General features: G+C 36.3%; 2 protein-coding genes across 3 annotated transcripts; both read right to left on the reverse strand.

Moving 5' to 3' along the window:
* Positions 1-800: 800 nt before the first annotated feature.
* Positions 801-4762, reverse strand: LOC103936180 (TPD1 protein homolog 1-like). The gene is made up of 4 exons (XM_048589729.1): positions 4688-4762; positions 3783-3968; positions 3328-3405; positions 801-1538 (listed from the first exon to the last, which is right to left on the reverse strand). Exons 2-4 carry the CDS (start codon positions 3877-3879, stop codon positions 1195-1197), a joined length of 519 nt encoding a protein of 172 aa, XP_048445686.1. The 5' UTR covers positions 3880-3968; positions 4688-4762; the 3' UTR covers positions 801-1194.
* A 1092-nt stretch (positions 4763-5854) lies between these two features.
* LOC103964021 (protein MICRORCHIDIA 7-like) lies at positions 5855-12873 on the reverse strand. Of its 2 annotated transcripts, none has more exons than XM_009376898.3 (20): positions 12322-12873; positions 11158-11232; positions 11038-11072; positions 10870-10948; positions 10641-10733; positions 10476-10560; positions 9865-9940; positions 9098-9226; positions 8914-9012; positions 8719-8820; positions 8149-8310; positions 7970-8065; positions 7785-7836; positions 7592-7703; positions 7422-7483; positions 6947-7341; positions 6790-6863; positions 6583-6673; positions 6326-6448; positions 5855-6243 (listed from the first exon to the last, which is right to left on the reverse strand). In XM_009376898.3, exons 1-20 carry the CDS (start codon positions 12722-12724, stop codon positions 6157-6159), a joined length of 2430 nt encoding a protein of 809 aa, XP_009375173.2. In that variant the 5' UTR covers positions 12725-12873; the 3' UTR covers positions 5855-6156. The 2 variants fall into 2 exon arrangements, with proteins under 2 accessions (XP_009375173.2, XP_048445685.1); XM_048589728.1 differs by having other exon boundaries at positions 6790-6860; positions 12322-12872.
* Between the last annotated feature and the right edge of the window lie 6750 nt (positions 12874-19623).

The following is a 19623-nucleotide window of genomic DNA, read 5'->3' on the forward strand; positions in this document are numbered from 1 at the left end:
TCTAGTCTACATCTCAATTTTAATTATAAACGACTCTTGTTTTTTTATAATCTATAAAAAAATGTTGAGTTGGAAATTGGAAAAACTATATTTCATCTAATTAATCTTGAACCCTAGTATTTATAATTGAATCCTTAAATTGAGGAAGGGATGAGATTCCATAAAAATAGCAATAAATTAATGAATATTATTGAGTGCATTTTTTTTTTTTACATAGAAATGCATTTAAAAGAATTTATAAAATACTTAAATTAAGAATATACCTGAAATATAAAGTTTAATTAAAAGTAAAAACACTTTAATCAAAAGTTGAAAAGTAACAGATGTTTAATTTAGAAAAATCTAATACGAGACATCCAATTCTAATTTATCCAAATTTCAATAGCCACATAAACTAACAAACTTCTTATTTGAGGCAAAAGCACCAAGTACATGCCCCTCCAAATTACGAAAAATACCCCAAAACCTGCTCTACCATTAGCACAAGAACCATCAATTTTATCCTTCAACCTAATCTACTCCTAGTTTACACAATCACAGTTTAATGTAAAAACCATTTTTAGCGTCATTCCCTCTATGATTATTATGTAGTATCATAACATTTTATATGAAAGATTACCAAATGCTAAGTTTGTTTTTCGCACTTATAACGCTTTAAGATTACAATTTATCAGATCATCAATTGCTTTATTCACAGTATGAATAAAAGCATCCAACAGTACATTATTTTTTTTCTTCATGATTTTGTGCTACCCAATACCCATGGTGAATAATATCGAAATCATAAGGATGAAAGTAGATACAAGTTACAATTTATTTTTTTTTTACTAGCAATTTTGCATTCAAAACTCACAACCAGTCATCACCAAAAGAACATTCACTTTTCCAATCCCCTATAACTACTATTTTTACTATACACAAAAATACACCCAAATATTATCCTCCTGTTCGTCACCGTGACACTGTCGTGACATTTTTACCCATATATCCAGCTTCAGAATTCAGAAACCTCAACTTTTGCCACTCGAATCCGCGACCCAAAGAAAGATACAAAGCAAAAACAGAGAAAGGGCAATTTGGGCATTTTTGATACCAGGCCAGGTACTTAATCTTGCTTTGGGTGCTTTATATAATTCTGCTTTTTTTGTGTTAACTATTGTAATTAGGCGATTGATTGTTTTATTAATACCATTTCTAAGAGCACGTGACCGAGGAGACGGAGAGCTTGTAGCTGAAAGTGTTGGCGTACTGAAACGACACCGTGCCGCCGTTGGCGAGGGGCTTGCCGTCGTTGACGAGGCAGTCGTTGTAGCGGAGGCGCTTGAAGATCTTGGGGTTGACGAGGCGGGCGGAGCTGAACCAGCCGCAGGTGAGGTGGATGTGGGAGATGTCGCAGCCGGTGACGCACATGTTCATGATCTCGACGGTGTATGTGGGGATGCCACTTGGCAGCGGGGGTGTGGGGCCCTGGTTTATCACTATGTCCGCCTTGCTGCACTTGTCTCCCCGAATCCTGTTTGGTTCCTCCATTGCTGTCGCTGTAAAACAAGAGAGCGAATGATATGAATATATACGATTTAATATAGAAAAAATGAAAATGAGACCCAAAAATGATAAGGGTCTTTAATCATAACAAATTTCAAATAGTGAGAGGTTAAACACTAGAATGTTCGTTTAAGAGAAATTCTTGAGCACGACTGGATATGCCGCGTTACCATCTGCTCGTTCGAGTCCTAAACATTACAATATGCACATTTCCCAACTTATCAATAGGAGAATTTCTTGAGGGCAGGTAATTCTGTCACGGAACTTGTCCGCCCAACAGGACCTCTGTATTTGAGTCTCACAAGCGCTTATTTGGACGGATTCAAATACCAAGGAGTTCCGTTTACAAGTACTTTGGACGAACAAGAGACCGTGCCCGCAAGAATCTCTCTTCATGTAGGGTTGAGGAAAGCATTTGTAGACAAAAGACACTTTTTCTAGATGATTCACAGGAATTATACAAGAAAAGTTAATACACAGACAAATCAACCCAAAAGGCAAATGGAGATGGGACCTGTCAAGGCTTCTACTTTCAATGTATCACCTATTCATGTTTTGCTTTTCACCGATGGCTCATAGGCGTAGCCTTTTGTATTTGGCAAATTAGCATTCAAAAAAGAGCCAAGACTTTTGGTCAACACGCTGTTTCACTTCAGAGAAGGGCATTTTCCATGTGTCAACATTTACTTGCAGAAAAATAGAAAAAGACAAAATGCAAATGTCATTCATCATACATGCAGAATTGGCAGACAGCTAGGAAAGTGAAGTAGGGCTTATTTGTATGAGAAATGATTTCCAAATTTCTCTTTTTTCTTGTTTCAAGTCACATAATTAAATAAATAATTTACAAGTTAAAAAACAAGAGAAATGTTAACAAGATTCTTTAAAAGTGAAATTTTCTACAAACTTTTTGACACTTTGTAATTTAATTTCAATTCCCATGCTAAAAGTATAACGTGACAAAGAGTTCACGAAGAGTTCAACTTTTGAAAAAGCCTCTTTAACATTTCTTTAAAAACGAATAGGAAAGTGCGAGGGAACCCTATAGAGTGACCAAGAAATTATGGTCACTTGTTATCAAATCCAACAACGGATAACTATGTATTTGTAGTCACATGGTAATCAAGAGTATGAAACTCGTAATTTACATATAATGTTAACATAATATGCACATATTTCAAGAGACAAATTGTAGACATTAAAACAAGCCAATAGGGTTGTGCAATGTAACATAAAACAGTGTGTATTTCTTTGCAAAGACTTTGTTTCAAATTTGGTTACACCAAAAGAGGGAATGGTGACCTATTGGGATGTTTGAGATACCATTCAAAAGATACCCACATGGGACAGCATATACACCTAGAGCAGGGGGGTCAAAGAGCTAACGGTGCACGTTAGCATGCACCCCTTATGAGCTTGCAATTCTGACACCCATTTCCCACCCCTCTGACCAAAGAACGCCAGTTATTCACTTGCGAACAAATGGGTAACAAATTCTGGTTTGCCTCACCATCACCATTTTAGAAATACCAAAATTACAGAAAATTCAAATTAAATCATAAGGACTCGACCTAAAAACGGAATGCCTGCAAACGTCCTGATAAACTTATTTTGCAGGAGACCGGCTACATAAGATCAACTTACACACGCAGAGTCAAATTAAATAAAAAATAAAATTTATCTAGACGCTTCCATGCATTCAATTCTCGTTTCTATGGCTAATTCGAGAAACTAAATCAACTAATACGAATAATATTAATTAATCGGAAATTGATCACTTACCACGAACAAGCAGCTTGCGGTGGATTGCAGTGAGTGTGGAGTTTGCAGCTTCAGACGATTCAGGCTTCAAAAATCCATCTGCAAATAAAATTCGTAAACAAAATATCATCAAATTAAAAATAAAAATAAAAAATTATAGGGGAAAGTGTGAAAAATAACACGGAATTGGACAAGAAATTAAGTAATTAATTAATTAAAAATTAAAATTCAAAAGATGACAAACACATGGACCCCTTGTGTTTGCGAAAGAGGTACCAAGAACAAACAAAAAGCAACTCGATAAAAAAGCGGATTAAATTATAAAATTCATAAGCAATAATTAGATACAGGATTCAATGGGGAGAAAGAATCTAAGCACAAAAAAAGAAAAAGAAAAAAAGAAACAAATAACGGCGTGCGTCGCGTGAATCTTCGGCGGTAAGATCCAAACGACAAGTCGTCGTCCGTACACGTACCTCGGTCAAATCCAGGCGCGAACAGCAGCACCACTAAGGCCACGACTCCGAAGAGAAGCAGCGACGCCACGACCGCAACGACTCGCCGTTTCGTCATCGCGCGAGTGAGTCGAGTTGGAAACGAACTCGGTTCCGAGAGAGCGAGTGCTGAGCCGACGAACGAGTTACTGAGCAAGCTTCGAAGCTCTGCAGTGAAGAAATACTAGTGAGAGGGTGAAGGAACCGATGAATTTATATCACATCAAAAATCAGTCAAAAAAAACAATAGCCGTCGATTTAGAGAGAAAGAAGAGAGGAGAGAGAGGGCTGAGATTTGACTTGCATAAAGTGGGAAGGACTCACGGGGAGGACGACAGAGATAGAGAGGCTACACGCTAGGCTTTTTCTGTAGAATCAAAACAGGCAAAACGACGGCGGTTTGAAGTTTTGAGCGCCAGAGAGCTAGGTATTTCACAGAAGAGGAAACCGCGACTTTTTCCTCCGAATTGTCGAGGAAAACGATGCGTTTTGGTGCCGAATCGCTGCTGCGAGATACAATTGCGTGTGTGGGAAACTGTGGATTTTCCGGGAAAGTTTTATGCAGCGAAATTAGAGGAGAGAGAGAGAGAGAGAGAGAGAGAGAGAGAGAGAGGGGAGTTAGAGAGAGAAAACAAGCAGGCTGTAAATAGTGCTACAGAGAGGTACAAGGACACAGAGCACACAAAAATGGCAGACATTGTTGGCTGTGCAGAGAGAAAAGCTCCAAAAGCGAGACAGAAATGGCAGCACAAAATCGCAAAAAGGACTGAAATATCAGAACACAAAAATCCTCCAAAAGCCGATCGCATTTATTGTTTCTCTGCGAATCTCAAAACCTATACATATAAACAGAGTGAGTGTATCTATAGAATTAGACGACGTCGTACCTGCTCGGCGGATTAGGGTTTCGAGGACCGGGAAAGAGGAGGAAGACGAGGAGGGGAATGTGGTCAGTTGCTTGGTTTTGGAGGTGAGTGTTTATAAAGTGATTATTTAATTAATTAAATTGAATGATTATTAATTAATGAGGGATTAGAGCGCACGTGGGGGAGTTAATTGTTTTAACTAAGGGGAGAAATGAATGATTAGGTCATTTATCCGGTTTAGAGGGAGGGGGGAATGTTCTGGTACGGGTGGGGGGACCGGGAGGTCCGGGACCACACGGAGGACGTTTGGGCATTCTGCGATAACACGTGCGTGTGCCTGTCAAGATATATATATATATATATATATTTTTTTAATGATTAATGTTTTATTTTGTTTTTTTGCTGTTTTAGGACATGGACAAGGATAAATTGGTAGGAATGTTGCTAAAGATGGAGATGGATTATATTGTCATTTTCTGTTTGTTTTGGGTAAATAGATTTGGTCATTGCAAGTTTGATGGAGACCAATAATTCCAACATTGACAAGGTGAAACTTTTCACACACAAAAGAAGCAAGGTTGTGATGATGTGTAAACGTTAAGTCATTTCCATTCGAGAGTTTTATCCTATTTTTAGCAGTCGGAAATGATAAAACCAACCTCTAGCCGAAAGGCTAAAAGAAATCACGCTTTAGAAATCAAGGCACATTTAGCCCCAGGGCAGGCCATGCGTACCCAACCCGCCAGCCCTTGACTTATTTTTTTCCACGAGTCCCATTGGGTCGGCCGTACAAAAAGCGGCTCCAACACATTAGTAGTCCTTCATGTCTGAAGATGGTCTTAAGAATTGACATAATGAGTCTCTTAAATCCCACATTAAAATCCTACACCACGAAAATAATAATATCACACAACTAATAGGCAAGGAGTAAGCACGATTTGGTTCAGTTCGCTTTATTTCGGAACCAAAAACTAAATCGAATGATAAACCGGTTTGGTTCAATTTTGTAGGGATACATGGCATACCCCGAAAACTGAAGGCATGAGATAACCAATGAGGAGTCGCTTTTATCCCATACTCATTCCTTCTCATGCCCATTTTCTAATTCGTTGCGTAAAATTTGACATTTTCTAAATCAAAGCCCTCCAAACCCAATTCTTGGTATGCAAGGAAATTGACCCAATCAGAGACCGCAAAGACCCGTGTAATAGTGGATATGAAACCCAGTGTACTGTTTTTACTATATTTCAACATCGCATCCTACCGATTCAACCCAACACATACTGATGCTCATAGTTCATATTATCACTCTGATTTCTCTCTTTATACATGACACCATTTACGTCGCATAACTAGCGAGAAAGAAGGCCGGCGTGTTCCCCGACCGTCCAACAAATGGGTCCCAATCTACGTTTGAGTACTTCTGAAATTTGGGTCAACTACATTTCGCCAACTCCTAAAGATCACTACTGAATACAGTGGCGAGACCGCTATCTTTTGGATTTCAAGTTCCCGGACTTCTTCGCTTCCAGTTCCCTTACCTTTTCAAGCAATAATTGAATGGTACTGGATGCATCCTGCAAAAACAAGCAAAATAAGGGGGCGTGGGGGGAGTGAATCTTAAAAGGTAAAAGGTACAAACAAAGAAATTGCGCTGACCTGCAGCTTCTTTCTCAAAGTGGCCTCTTCATTGTCTCGTCGCTCCCTCTCCTCGGAGAATATGCGAATTAGAGTCTCTTGTTCCCTGCTCATTTCCTCAATTTTTTCTTGTGCCGTTTGGACCTGGTGATCACAAGAACAGGCAGTAATTGTCAAATTCTATCAAATATTCAAAGAGATCAATCGCTTGCTTATTAGATCGACTTCCCACTTTCTCCAACAATCTCAGCAGCGAGAATTAGATAATGGGCACATACCTGAGTTTCAAGTAACTTGGATCTATCCTTTTCACGCTGCAAGTCCTGCTCCAAATCAGCTGAAGTTGCTCTGTCCTTTTCCGCCTCCAACCTGTACAGAAGGAAAGAGTTGAGGACGATTCGCATCCAGCATGGTGATAAAGTACTGAAGCGAACATTAAGTCCATACGAATGTTTATATGGTGGTGAAAAGGACAGAACAAGTACCTTTGCTTCAGTTCACGATTCTCTTTTCTCAATTGCTCCAAAACGCCTGAATCACCATTGGCATCATTCCCCTGCTAATTGAGCAACACCCTAACTTTAGAAATATAACAACCCTCTAATGCAAAAAGTAATTTGAAGCAAAGTCAGTAGAAGTAACCTTTGACTTGGAACTTGGGGTGTGTAAACCGGTTCCTCCACGTGTTGAATAATCTTGCTGAGATTGAGTACCGTCCATACATGAAGATAACCGAGTCACCGGGATACCTTTTCCAGAGTATTTCTTAGCAGAAAATGCCTTACTACTACTGCCATTCACTTGTTTATTGGTAACATTGACTGCTGAAGGTGATGATGGTTCAGACGAGCTTGACGATCCTTCCCCTGATTTTGTGGGCGATTGCACTCTATTTGTGGCTTTATCAGACATGTGCACATTCACATGCCCATGATAAGTAGAAATATTTTTTGAAGCTTTAAAACGAAGCTTGCTGGAAACATTAACTGGTTTCTTGCTGCCTGATGTATTACCATTCGTTTCATAGGGAGGACCCTCTACAAATGAAAATATGAATATTTATGACTTTGTGAGGTTGACAAGGGTAAACCAAAAGAATGTATGGTACACAACATACCTTTATCTGCAGAGCCATTCTTATTCCGTGGAGCATAGCCGATTTTATGACAATTGTCTCTCCTACATAGGCAGTGGCGAACACCCGTTTGTGAGCATCAAAGATTAAAAACAACAAAGCAACTCATAAAAGTGAACGCATTGTAAGCAATTAACCCAAAGACCACAAACCAGTAAGTCTTTTGCATAGCTATTAATTTTCCCTCAAGTCTTTGAAGAACTGTTGTACGCTCAAACCCCTGCTTATCATGAGCTGGTTCAACAAAATTAGCTTCTAAAAGACCTACAAGAACAAAATGTCTCAGAAACAACTCACTTTCAGCTAATTAGTTAAAGTCAAGGAACTTGAATGAAGAAACAACACCTATAACACCACGGCCGTCACTTCCTGCAGCATTCCAAAGCCTCCAAAATGGCTGGAGATAAAAATGAACATCATAAATAAAATTTAAAATTTATCAACTTCTGCTTAATGACCGATGAAAATTCATTGCTTAAACAACATATTCAAAACAAACTCAAGAAATCCATAGGTTAAAACTAAAACACCTTAATCAGTCGATTCTTGTGATATACATTAAACCCTTGAACATCAATATGATGCTTTGCGTCCTTCACAAACCCAATGGTGACAACAGCAACCATCTGATGACAAGAGTTGCATGTAGTTAGAAAGACAACAAAATTATGCAAGATTTTCATAGTAAAAATTTGTAGTGAAATATTACATTTGAATCCTTTGTAACCCCATCAGCACCAGGCTGTGGCCGATATGTGACTTGCTGGGACATCATCATATCATTGACTATGTTGTGGTGCTCAACATCCTTCCCGCGAAGAATAATTCGAAAGTTATGAGGAATCCGCAAATAGAGAATTGATACATAGCTCTGGAGTCAAAATGAAGAAACGTATTAATAATAAATAATAGATGAACAGATAGACAGATTCTGTCTTCAAGTTGGACCAGGAACTATGACACAAATCATCTTCATCTGTCTTCATTTCATATTATCATCTCTCTTTGTTCTTTATCATTTTACCATATGTAGCAAAACCGTTGTATTTTACTCCAACTAGACAGTACAGCCAACCATGTAAATATCCAAAATAAGCAATGCACACAAAGAAAGCGACTAGCAGAAAGAAGAGGGAGGGGGGGGGGGGGAGCGGGGTTTTGACTTATTAAAGTTAAGATTAAATACATGAATTCCTCTGTTCTGATACAGAACCAAGACCCACCCAAACCACTGGAAATTTGATAAGTGAGCAAACAGAACGGTGAAGTTTAGTTTTACCCTCAATGAGTGCTGGTAGGTTAAGAAAAAACGAGAATTGGGATGGTCTTTTGCCATTTGTATACTCTTCTCGTCTCGATTGACACCTCGAATTTGAATATCCTGCAAAATATGCACCATATAAAATTTTGCTAGAATCACAACGCCACTTAAGTTAAAAAAATTAGGAGGCAAATATCTTGTCAACCAACATACATGTGGATCAGCTTCAAAATCAAGCTCCAGCTGTCCTTCATCATCCTCCCAAAGGTTGTAGATGATTATTCGGGTTCCATGGGTTTTCATCATATAGAACTAAACAAAAAATAAAATTAACAAAATTCATAACAAAATCTGTATCAAATTTACCAATTTGGTATAAGCTCTAAAACACAATTACCTGATGAAGCAGTTCTTCTTCATCAAAAAATGGGGACCATTGGATTATTGTTTCCAAATTTTTATCCCAATCAATTGACGAGGATCTTAACATTTTGTTCCAAGCCCCCTGTCCTCTCTCATAGTCAAGCTTTTCATTCATGTACACAACAAAACACATCATTTAGATGAAGGACCAGCTTGTGATTTTTATGCAACAATTTATTTTTTTCTTGTTTGTGGGATTTGGATAAGTTTGCTGAAAATCCAAAATGCAAGCATACAAGTAGTACTTCATTTAGGAAACGAATACATGTAATATACAAAAAAAATTGCATAGTAACATCTAACATTAATTAGAAAAAAGAATTAGTCATAAAAAAATGGTGTACTCGAACCTCCACCCCTAAATCCAAATAGTCCACCCTGTCAACATCCTACAACTTTCTTCTCTCCAAACACGCCAAATAAAACCTAGTGGATCAAATCATAATACAGACAAACAAAAAACTCAGCTAAGGTACTCAACACAACACCCTTTGTTGCACAGTTTTCTTCCTAAGGCAGTTAAAGACTGGTTTCATGAGTGATGCAAATCATCTAGGCCGACACCTAAGATTTACCCTCTTTTACTAGCATAATTTTTTTAGTTCCAATAAACGTTAAAGCCCAACCTTCCTCACCGATGTGACAACTGACAACTGTCTATACACATTGAATCAACATAAAGACTTGAAGAGAATATGTATAAATTCCAATAGGTAGAGGAAGACAATTTAAATGCCATACCATGGGAACTACAATATCTTCCTTTCCCGTGCTCGTCAAAAATGTGTAAGACAGCAATCCAATGCTCTGTGTAGCACTAAAAGCAATGTGAACATGTCTCAATTAGTTTCGAGAATAGAAAAAATAAATCTGTCCATTTTTTCCTATTCATAATAGATAATGAGAAGAGGCGACTGGGTACACCAATAGAAGTCGTAAATATGACCACACACACACACACACACACACACACACATTGGTGACAGTACTGATTTAACTGATACTACTTCAACAATGAACAAAAAGCATGGGGTATAATTCCACTATCCAAATTAGAGCAACAAGTAATACAATTTCTTAATAGTTCCAGATGATTAGTTGCACTCATTTTATTCAGTCACTCTTTATGATAAAGTGCATGTAAGTTAAGTTTGTATGGCTTCTCCATGCTAAAGTGGATTCAAGATATGAAAATAGAAATTCCTGCAACAATAATGGTTTCTGATCAGAAGCAACAGACAAATCTAAAATCTAGCGTTGATCCCATGAGCTGAAGAAAATAACCATTACCAACCCAACATGAAATGCTCTACAAAAGAAACAACGATAGACAATTGTGACCAGCAAGACACCTTTTTCCATCTTTTCCACTAGAACGAGAGAACACAATTACATCTGCTCCAAGCCTCATGGTACTTGTCTTAAAGCCATTTCCATCTGTATAAACAAGCAACTTACATGATTCTTTGGAGATTACAGAAAACCAAAAACACTATAGCTAAATACTGGTGTCATACATTGTCCAATAGTGTTTGCAACTTTGCTTTTCGCAGAATACCCCAACGACAGGCAATGTCGCATCTTATCTGGATCCATCCCACCACCATTATCTGCAATGTACATCAAATGAATTTCCGAACAAACAGAATATCAGAATTTGAGAACAAAATTAAAACATCTTAGCATTCTTCAAACGACATCCAACAATAAGGTTAAGTTGCTGGAGAACTAAGAAAGTTAAAATACCTTCAATCAGCAACATTCTGCTTCTGTCTTTCTTATTTTCAAGCATATCTATATTAACATATGTAGCACCACTGCAAACCTAACATTAAAGTGAAGAAATAACTCCAATCAATGATTAAATAGAAAACACATGTAGAAACATAACGGAAATATAGAACGAAAAACTACCTCGTCCAATGCGTTGTCTAAGAGCTCGGCGAAAGCTGTAAAACATCACAAGGTCACACTCAAGCATTAACCACCAAAGACATAAAATCAAGAACTACACAGAACATCTATTAAATTTACCTCCAAGGGCCCACTTATGGCTCGTAGCATTCGAATGCAGAAACTTTGGGTGAACCCGGACATGGTCTATCCCACCTGCATATTCAACAGTAAATTTGTTAAAGATAATATCCCTTGGTGCATGTTGCATGTTTTTCGCAGATGATATAGTGCTAATTGATGAAACGCAAGACACAGTAAATGCGAAGATTAGCCTTTGGTGGGAAGTGTTGAACTCTAAAGATCTTCACCTAAGTACGTCAATGACAGAGTATATGGAGTTTAGGTTCAGTGGGAATGGGGTCCAAATGAGATAGGGGTGAGGATTGAAGATCATGAAATACCAAAGATGAACACTTTCGCTATCTTGGAATGAAGAATTGGATGGAGATTTCAACCATAGAATACATAGAATACAAGTTAGATGGATGAAGGGAAAGAGCGCATCGAGTGTATTGTGCAACCTGCGTATGCCACTAAAGAGGGAAAATTTTATAGGATGCCAATAAGGCCAACAATGTTTTATGACATAGAATATTGGGCGGTTAAGTATCAACACGTGCAAAAAATGAGTGTAGCGGAGAAGAAAATGTTTTGTTGGATGTGTAGGCACATGAGAAATGATAGGATTAAGAACAATGATATCCGAGATAAAATAGGAATGACCATAAATGAAGATAAGATGAGAGAAAACAGATTAAGGTGGTTTGGACATATGAAACACAGAACTATAGATGCTCCGATTAGAAACTTCGATAATGTGATTATGAGGCACGCTTAGGAGAAAAAGGATAGAGGACCACCTAGATGACGTGGACAGAGACTTTAAGAAGAGACATGAAATAGTCAACAGAATAGTGCAAAACCGATCGCAATGATATTATAGGATTCATACATCCAATCACACTTAGTGGAAGCTGGCTTTGTTGTTGTTTTTGTTTGTATGATAGTCTGATCATGTTAGAATCTCCAAATTAGGCAACAGACTCCATTTGTAAACAGAATCCACTCATGCATGTGAAAAATGAATCTTTTCAATAGGTGAAGCAGTAAACTTCCATCACATTGCGTCCATAACTTGAAAAGATCGAAAATTTTCTCGGCAGCCGAACAGATCTTAGTAAAAACAAACACAAAGAAAACAATGTAGATATTTTGAAGAGCAAATAGAGAGTTTAAGATTACCGGCAGAAGAATCCCAATCGCCACAAGGAGCTCCTTCATAATCCCCGGCCTTCCAAAACTGCTTAAAGTGCGACCGACTCATCACCCCGCGCTCTTCCCTTCGCGCAACCGCCGCATCCGGCCCGGGAAGCAGCTGCCCCACCTCTTCCGGCGGCAGAGGCCTCAAAAACCCAACCGGAAATCTGACTCCCAGCCCGTCCAACTTCCTCTTCTTCGTCAAAACCCCCGAAGCTCCGCCGCCGCCGTCCACTGAATCGTCGGAGTCGGAGTCGCCGCTGCTGCTGTCGCTACTCGTGCTCAGGCAAATTACGGAATCCGGCGGCAACTTACAACTGACGCCGCTTCGCTTCGGCGTTGGAATATACGAAGCTTCCAGGAGCTCCTGCTTCACCCTCGCGTCCATGGCTTTGAAAACAAGAGATTCAAAAGACCGAATCAATTTTTTGTTAAATTCCGCTTTCTTTTCTTTTCCCTGCGGCTTTGAACTCTCAGAAACCAGAGCTTTCTTTTCTTTCTTTTTTCTTTTCTGGTTTAAACGCAATAAAATTTCCTCTACTCTGTAATATTCCTTCACTTATACGTGAGCGAGATGTATTAATTTTAAACCTATTATTATTAGCCCATTTTAAAGTTAAGCCCACCTTTTCTTTTTTAAGTTTTATGAGGAGGTTAGTAAGTTCAGTAATACTCATTTTCGTTATTAGCATAATATTTAATGATTTTTTTCAAGTCTCAAGTTCGGTTTTTAATATCAGATACGACACATAATTATGACTAATACATCATGCAGCTTGATTTGGCAAAAGCCTTCACTTTACCAACTTCGTTTGTTAAAAAGATGGGTTATGGTTAATAAAATAACTAATAAAATAAAATAAAATAGAAAACGGTGCTGTAGCTGCTGGAAAGTGAAACTACACTGCGAAGTGGATCTGATCTGTACTTTACTATTTCACCTTCTTATCAAATGAGTGGGTCCTACATTTGTTCTGCAATTATAGGTACCTCATCAATGCGAAGATGTTTTTTTGTTTTTGTTTTTGGAGTGTTGCTATTCTTATTATAATTTTATACTATATTTCTTTATCATCTTAAATAGTAGATGAATTAGACAAGTTACATCATTTAATTTCAATCTTTTTATTAATAAAAATACTTAAATAATCTTAGGTGAAAGAATGAGACTACTTGTATACCACAATCATCATTTAATTAACAATCTTTTTATTAATTATTGATTAACATTTTGATTAAATGCTAATTAATTTAGATGATGTGGCTCTCCAACTCATCTGCCATCTCAGATGGTAAAAAATGTGGTATAAAATTGTGGTAAGAATAGCATTATTGTTTTTTTTTTTTTTTTGTCATTTTGAAGGATTAAATATTAGATTAATTATTGATGGATTTGAACCTACGCTGTCATGCAAGAATTTAACATTTTCTCACCATTGTAGTAAATTGTAGTAAAGAGTTACTTGCATCAATGTGAAGATGTCGAAACAAAATAAATTGAGGAAAGAATTGGAAGTGTTTCCAAACCCAATGCTACTTCAAATAAAATGAAGTTTGATTCCTTTTTCTTCTTTTTAATGTTGAACACTTTTTTTTCTCAAATAACAAATTATACGGTACACTTATTGAATTATTGAAATAATGCTTGCAAAGATATGACGAGTGTAGTGTACTATGATTTATATGGACTTTTATTGAAATTTTAAAGTGATAAACTTTCGAGTTTAGTATACTTTTGCTTAGACCATCTCCAATATTTAGCTTAAAATCTAAAAATTTTAATCCAGACAATTTAGGTTATAACATAGAAATAGTTTTTTTGTTCCAACCATTCTGGATAAATTTTTAGCCCGAGATTATTGAAGAACGAATTTAGGATAATTTTTTTTACTTAAAGTAACATTTAAACAAAATTATGCAGACTATATTGATTTAATTTTATGAACATTTTTACCTAAAAATATATAGATTTCAATAAATAATGAAAAATCACTAAACCGTCACCATGAAACTCATGAAACACTATGAAAGAATATGAAAACACATGAAATATTATTATTTTTTAATTATTTTAGTTGAATTTAAATTTGGACCATTAGATCTTCTGTTTTACCGTTCAATTTGATCATATTAAATTTTAGCCATTGGATTCCATGAATCATATAAAACCTAAAAAAACATACACATATATCGTGGGCCAACCTACTAACCTAGATGGAATTCTCACAGATTTGCCCCAAAATTTGGCTCAAGGGTTGGAGCAAGTTAGGGTAGGTTTGGAACCTAAAATTTAAGGTTTACTTCAAGATTTGGAGTATGTCTTACTATTTTAAACTCCATAAAAGTTCATAGGTTTTTAATGATTTACTTTCGTGGAAAATAAAGAAGTTAAACGCCTAACCATATAAATGGTCTATGTGCAGTGAAAAAAATTAAGATTTAAACCTTAGTGGTGCCACTTAATATTACAATGTAGTGATATTCCTCTTTACTTGTAAGTAAGAGGTATTAGGTTCAATTCTCACCAAAGGCAAACTTAAACCACAGTCATTGCTAGCCCATTATGAGGTTTAATCCACTCTCCTATCCCCTTAACCTAGATAATATCGTTTGTTCAAAAAAAAAAAAAAAAAAAAAAAAAAAAAACCCTCCTGGTGTAATCGGTTTCATGGTATAATCTGTCAGCAAATTTAATCCAAAAATAATTTTTCCGTTAAATGCAAGTGGGGAGTTGAAGTTCACCTCTGATGGTTCGCTCAGTACGAGTTTCAAGGTTAGGTTATGCAATCCTCTCTGGCTCATCCTCAAGATCTGGTAACTTCTATCGCATACAAGACAATTGATTCCTTGTTATGTTATTCATTCATATGAATGTGGGATTTTCTGTCTAAAATTTCTAAATTACAATGAGTTCAACGTGAAATGGGATTTTTTTTTTTTAGAACTAAATGAATTAATTTAAAGAGAAATCTCGAGAACATTGGAGGCCTTTAGAGTCAAATAAAAGAGCATTTTTAGCTTTGAGGAGGGATCATCCAATTCCAAATACACTACCACTAACACGGTACCCTAAAGAAGTAATGGCATCCGTCGTGAAGTTTGCTTATCTGAAAACATGATTCCACTCTATTGATTTAAATGAGGAAGCAAGTTATTTGATATCTTCAACAATAGGTCTAATTCTCCAATTCCAAAAAAAAAAAAAAAAAAAAAAAAAAAAAAAAAGAAGATTATCGATTTCAAATCCATAATTCCCTAAACTTATATGTCGATTCAAAATTTTCAACAAATGAAAATGTCAAAATCATTAATTTCGAAATTTCAAAGTTCACATATTTACTTATATTCAGAAGTTTTTTAGTTTTCCTTTAGGGAACTGTTATTAGCACTCCAAAAATTTCATTTTACACTCCTCACTAATGTATTTTTTTTTCTAATTATAAAAAGTTTGGAGCATCAACGTTACCAAGCAACCCGAAGTCCAGAAAGGTACATAAAACAACACAACAACAAAAAAAAGACCATACAACAATAATCAAATTTGATGAAGACATAAATCAGAACAAAAGGCATAAGCAGTGATCATAAAAAGACAATTTCAAAGCTTTCCAGTAGCCCTACACGCATATGCATTTTAGTTTTATCAATACACTTTGATCATTTGCAGATGACGCTTTATCACAGTGGCGGAAAATAATAATACTTATACACTACTAGTTCCTTCCCCCCTAACATTTAACAATTTGCACTGTTGCATTTAACACTTTTAGCGACAAAGGACAATTCGTCGCGTAAAGCCTAATTGGGCAACTTATTTGGGGCTTTACATTTTGTCCGACAAACATGCGCGACGGATGCTTTTATGCGTCGCGCAAACTACTCTTGTGCGATGTATTGCTCTTCGTCGTATAAAATTTGTCGCGTAAATGAATTTTTCTACTAGTGTTGTTAATTTTTAATGTCAAACTTATATATTTTCATCATGAAAGCTTTACAAGATTACAAGACATATATATGATATTGGGATTGAGTGAGGGAGTGCATGGACTGCCTAGCAACACCCCTCAACCTTCTCCTCAAATCAAGCCCTAAAATAAGGGTATATATGGAGCACTAGTTACAAGGCACAATCACCCTAAATCAAGGAAAAAAAGGTAGTAATCACAACTCATCACAAAACAAGGTGATGAGGAGTGGTAACTACAACCTAATCTAACCTACTAACCTGTTAAATTTTCCAATACAGTTTAACTCACTAATGCTATTATTTATCGGGAAAAAAAAAAACACTTTTGTCATCTTTTTATTTTTTTATTTGTCTAGATGGTTTCATCTACTAAGGGTCAAAGACCAACTATCTCACCTTCTTCAAACCTCTCTATCTACATATTAGAGCTTCTCCATGAGAGGTAGCAAAGTTAGATTTGTTGTGTCACGTAAATTCTATTAGCAAATTAAAGAGTTTAGCAACTTACCTTGTATTTACAAGGTCAACTATTACTTCTTTAAGTTAGCAAATTGGGTCCTGCAACATATTTGATTCAAAGGTATTGTTTAGTAAAGAGTTTGAAAATAAAATTTGAGCCCCACAAGATAAAATAAAATTAAGATGTTAATATTGTAAATAATAATGCTAGAGAAACCAAATTCGTAAACTAAATGACATGAAAATTAATAATTGAATTATTACTTAACCATTTTTTTTTTCCCAGGACCACAAGCCAATCATGATGGACTGAATCGAAAATCCATCAAATATCTGCAAATAGTTATTTTTTCTGTTTAACATCTCATCTAATCCCAGGACCACAAGCCAATCATGAGGGACTGAATCGAAAATCCATCAAATATCTGCAAATAGTTATTTTTTCTGTTTAACATCTCATCTAATATACATAACCATAATTTAGTTTCCATCAGTCGTTGGGGGGCTTGAGCCCAATGCCAAGGCTATTAATAATTAATTTTTTTGGTCAAAATATTGATAACTAATTAGTTCTGCATTGTTCTATTTTTGGATAAGAGTTCTTCATTGCTTTAGTCATGCAGTGGGCTCTGCACTTTAAATAAATTCATAGAACCTCCCAATATTCCTGAGAACGTTCAAGTTTGGAACCGTTTACACAATCCTCTTCTTTAAAATACAAACATGCATATGATTCTTGTGCTAGAAAGGGATCGTTTAACAATATTTGTATGTGTGTGTGTCTGTGTGTGTCTATATATATATATATATATTCAGAAAAATATGCCATTGGAGTTTTCTGGATAAATATATATTAAGGATGGAAAACGTCATCGAATGATCTTTTATTTTTCAGTGGAGTCTCCATCGCAACCAAAAAGTTCAATCATATATATAAAGTTTGGAGAAAAACAACTCTCGAGGTGAAGTAGGAGTTACTCCAATTGAAGATATGATGAGGAAAAATCGGTTAAAATGATTTTACGTGTGAACTGAAGACCTACATATGTTCTGGTTAAAGGATATGATTAATACAAAGGCTCGGTGAATAGATGAAGACCTATGAAGACTTGAAAAGAGACTCTAAGAAAAGACATAGAGTACTTGAAGCTAACGAAAGACTTGGTACAAACCAAGTGCAGTGATGTTCTAAAATTCATACAATCGACCCCACTTAGAAGAATAAGGCTTTGTTATTGTTGTTGTTTGGATGAAAACAACTCCGTCATTTATGACGTCTTTACTCAATAAATTGTAACTAAAGATTTCTTGATTGAAAGTATAAATTTCACGTCCGGAGTAAAGTCTTGCAAGATAGGTTAAATGATCTTGAGTCTGTCTTGAACCATTGCCAAATGTTTTTGGGCGTTTAATGTTTATATTTTAACGTGATATCAGTGTAAGATATGAGTATGAATACTTCTTCGGAGAACCAAATTGCATTGCTAATTTGTTTGTGGTTCGTCTTGAAAATGCCTAAAAGGTTTTTTTTTTTTTCTTTCTTTCTTGAAAATAATTGGGATCGATATATGTATCGTGAGCAAGTGGTGAAAAATATCGATAAAATAATTAAGAATTCGAATTTGCGGAAACAATTTACATGTCAACGAGTGCATGCATACTTCGAGATTTTTGTTGTTTTCAGAATACATGCATGAGTGCCAAAACAACATGTGCCTTACTGTAAAATTAATATTAAAGCAACTGAAATCCCAGAAAAAGTCTTTGTTTGTCCAAGCACGCGAAGCTTAAATCAATCGGAGCTTGGTCCCTTCAATAATTCTTGTGTTGTGAATAGTGTGCTATACATGCTTAATTGTTATAAATAGCAAAAGCTAAAGAAATAATCTTTGTTAGGGATAGAAACGAGGCTGTTGTAAAATATTACACAAAATGATTGCAGATTAGAGAGAAATAAGATGATACTGAAAATATTCTAACCTATCTTTCTTTTCTTATTGCTTTTGTATCATATATTTTGAACACTCGTAGTGCTCTATTTATAGAGCAACTACTTTGAAAACTTACAAAAACTTCACCATTTAGCATACGAATCTTTACTATATACATGTGGACAAACATACCCACTGTTTACAACACTCCTCCTTGGATGCCTACATATCAACATCAGTTGCCTTGTTAAAACTTTGCTTGGAAAAACCCAGTGGGAAAAAACCATAGCGAAGGAAAAAGAGTACAACTTTACCTAGGTTTGTTGATATGTTGTTGAGCATGCTTATGTTGCCTCATTAAAACCTTGATAGGAAAAACCCAGTGGGAAAAATCATAATCGAAGGAAAAAGAGTACAACATGCATGTATTATGGATGCTCCCCCTGAATTGTATCTCCCCCTGATTCCGCGTTCTTCAAATTTGTAAGCCGACGTAATCCAATTCCCTGCACTAACTTCTGAAATGTGCACTTTGGTAGAGATTTGGTGAACAAGTCTGCCAAATTTTTATTGGAATGGATTTGTCTGACCTCAATCACTTTGGCCTTCTGAAGCTCATGTACACTGAAAAATCTTGGAGATATATGTTTAGTTTTATCACCCTTGAGGAATCCTTCCTTCATTTGGGCAACACAGGCTGCATTATCTTCATGGATGACAGTTGGATTGTTTGTCTTTGAAGGTTGACCACATGAATTTCGAATGTGATGGATCATTGATCTTAACCAAGAACATTCACGACTTACTTCATGAAAAGCAATTATTTCCGAGTGATTGGAAGATGTAGCAACTAATGTTTGCTTTGTTGATCGCCATGAAATTGCAGTATCTCCATTAGTGAACACATATCCATTTTGTGAGCGGGATTTA

This window comes from the organism of the source record quoted next, unplaced genomic scaffold (assembly GCF_019419815.1).
Source record: "Pyrus x bretschneideri cultivar Hongxiangsu unplaced genomic scaffold, Pyrus_bretschneideri_v1 Contig3, whole genome shotgun sequence".
NCBI classification, from domain to species: domain Eukaryota; kingdom Viridiplantae; phylum Streptophyta; class Magnoliopsida; order Rosales; family Rosaceae; genus Pyrus; species Pyrus x bretschneideri.

Coding starts and splice junctions, on each gene's coding strand:
- LOC103964021 (XM_009376898.3), bottom strand. CDS start 12,724: ATGGACGCGAGGGTGAAGCAGGAGCTCCTGGAAGCTTCGTATATTCCA. Junction 7,837..7,969: donor ACAAGAATCGACTGATTAAG/GTGTTTTAGTTT, acceptor TTTTATCTCCAG/CCATTTTGGAGGCTTTGGAA. Junction 7,484..7,591: donor GCTATGCAAAAGACTTACTG/GTTTGTGGTCTT, acceptor CTGCCTATGTAG/GAGAGACAATTGTCATAAAA.
- LOC103936180 (XM_048589729.1), bottom strand. CDS start 3,879: ATGACGAAACGGCGAGTCGTTGCGGTCGTGGCGTCGCTGCTTCTCTTC. Junction 3,406..3,782: donor CGCGCCTGGATTTGACCGAG/GTACGTGTACGG, acceptor TTTTATTTGCAG/ATGGATTTTTGAAGCCTGAA. Junction 1,539..3,327: donor CCGCAAGCTGCTTGTTCGTG/GTAAGTGATCAA, acceptor CTTGTTTTACAG/CGACAGCAATGGAGGAACCA.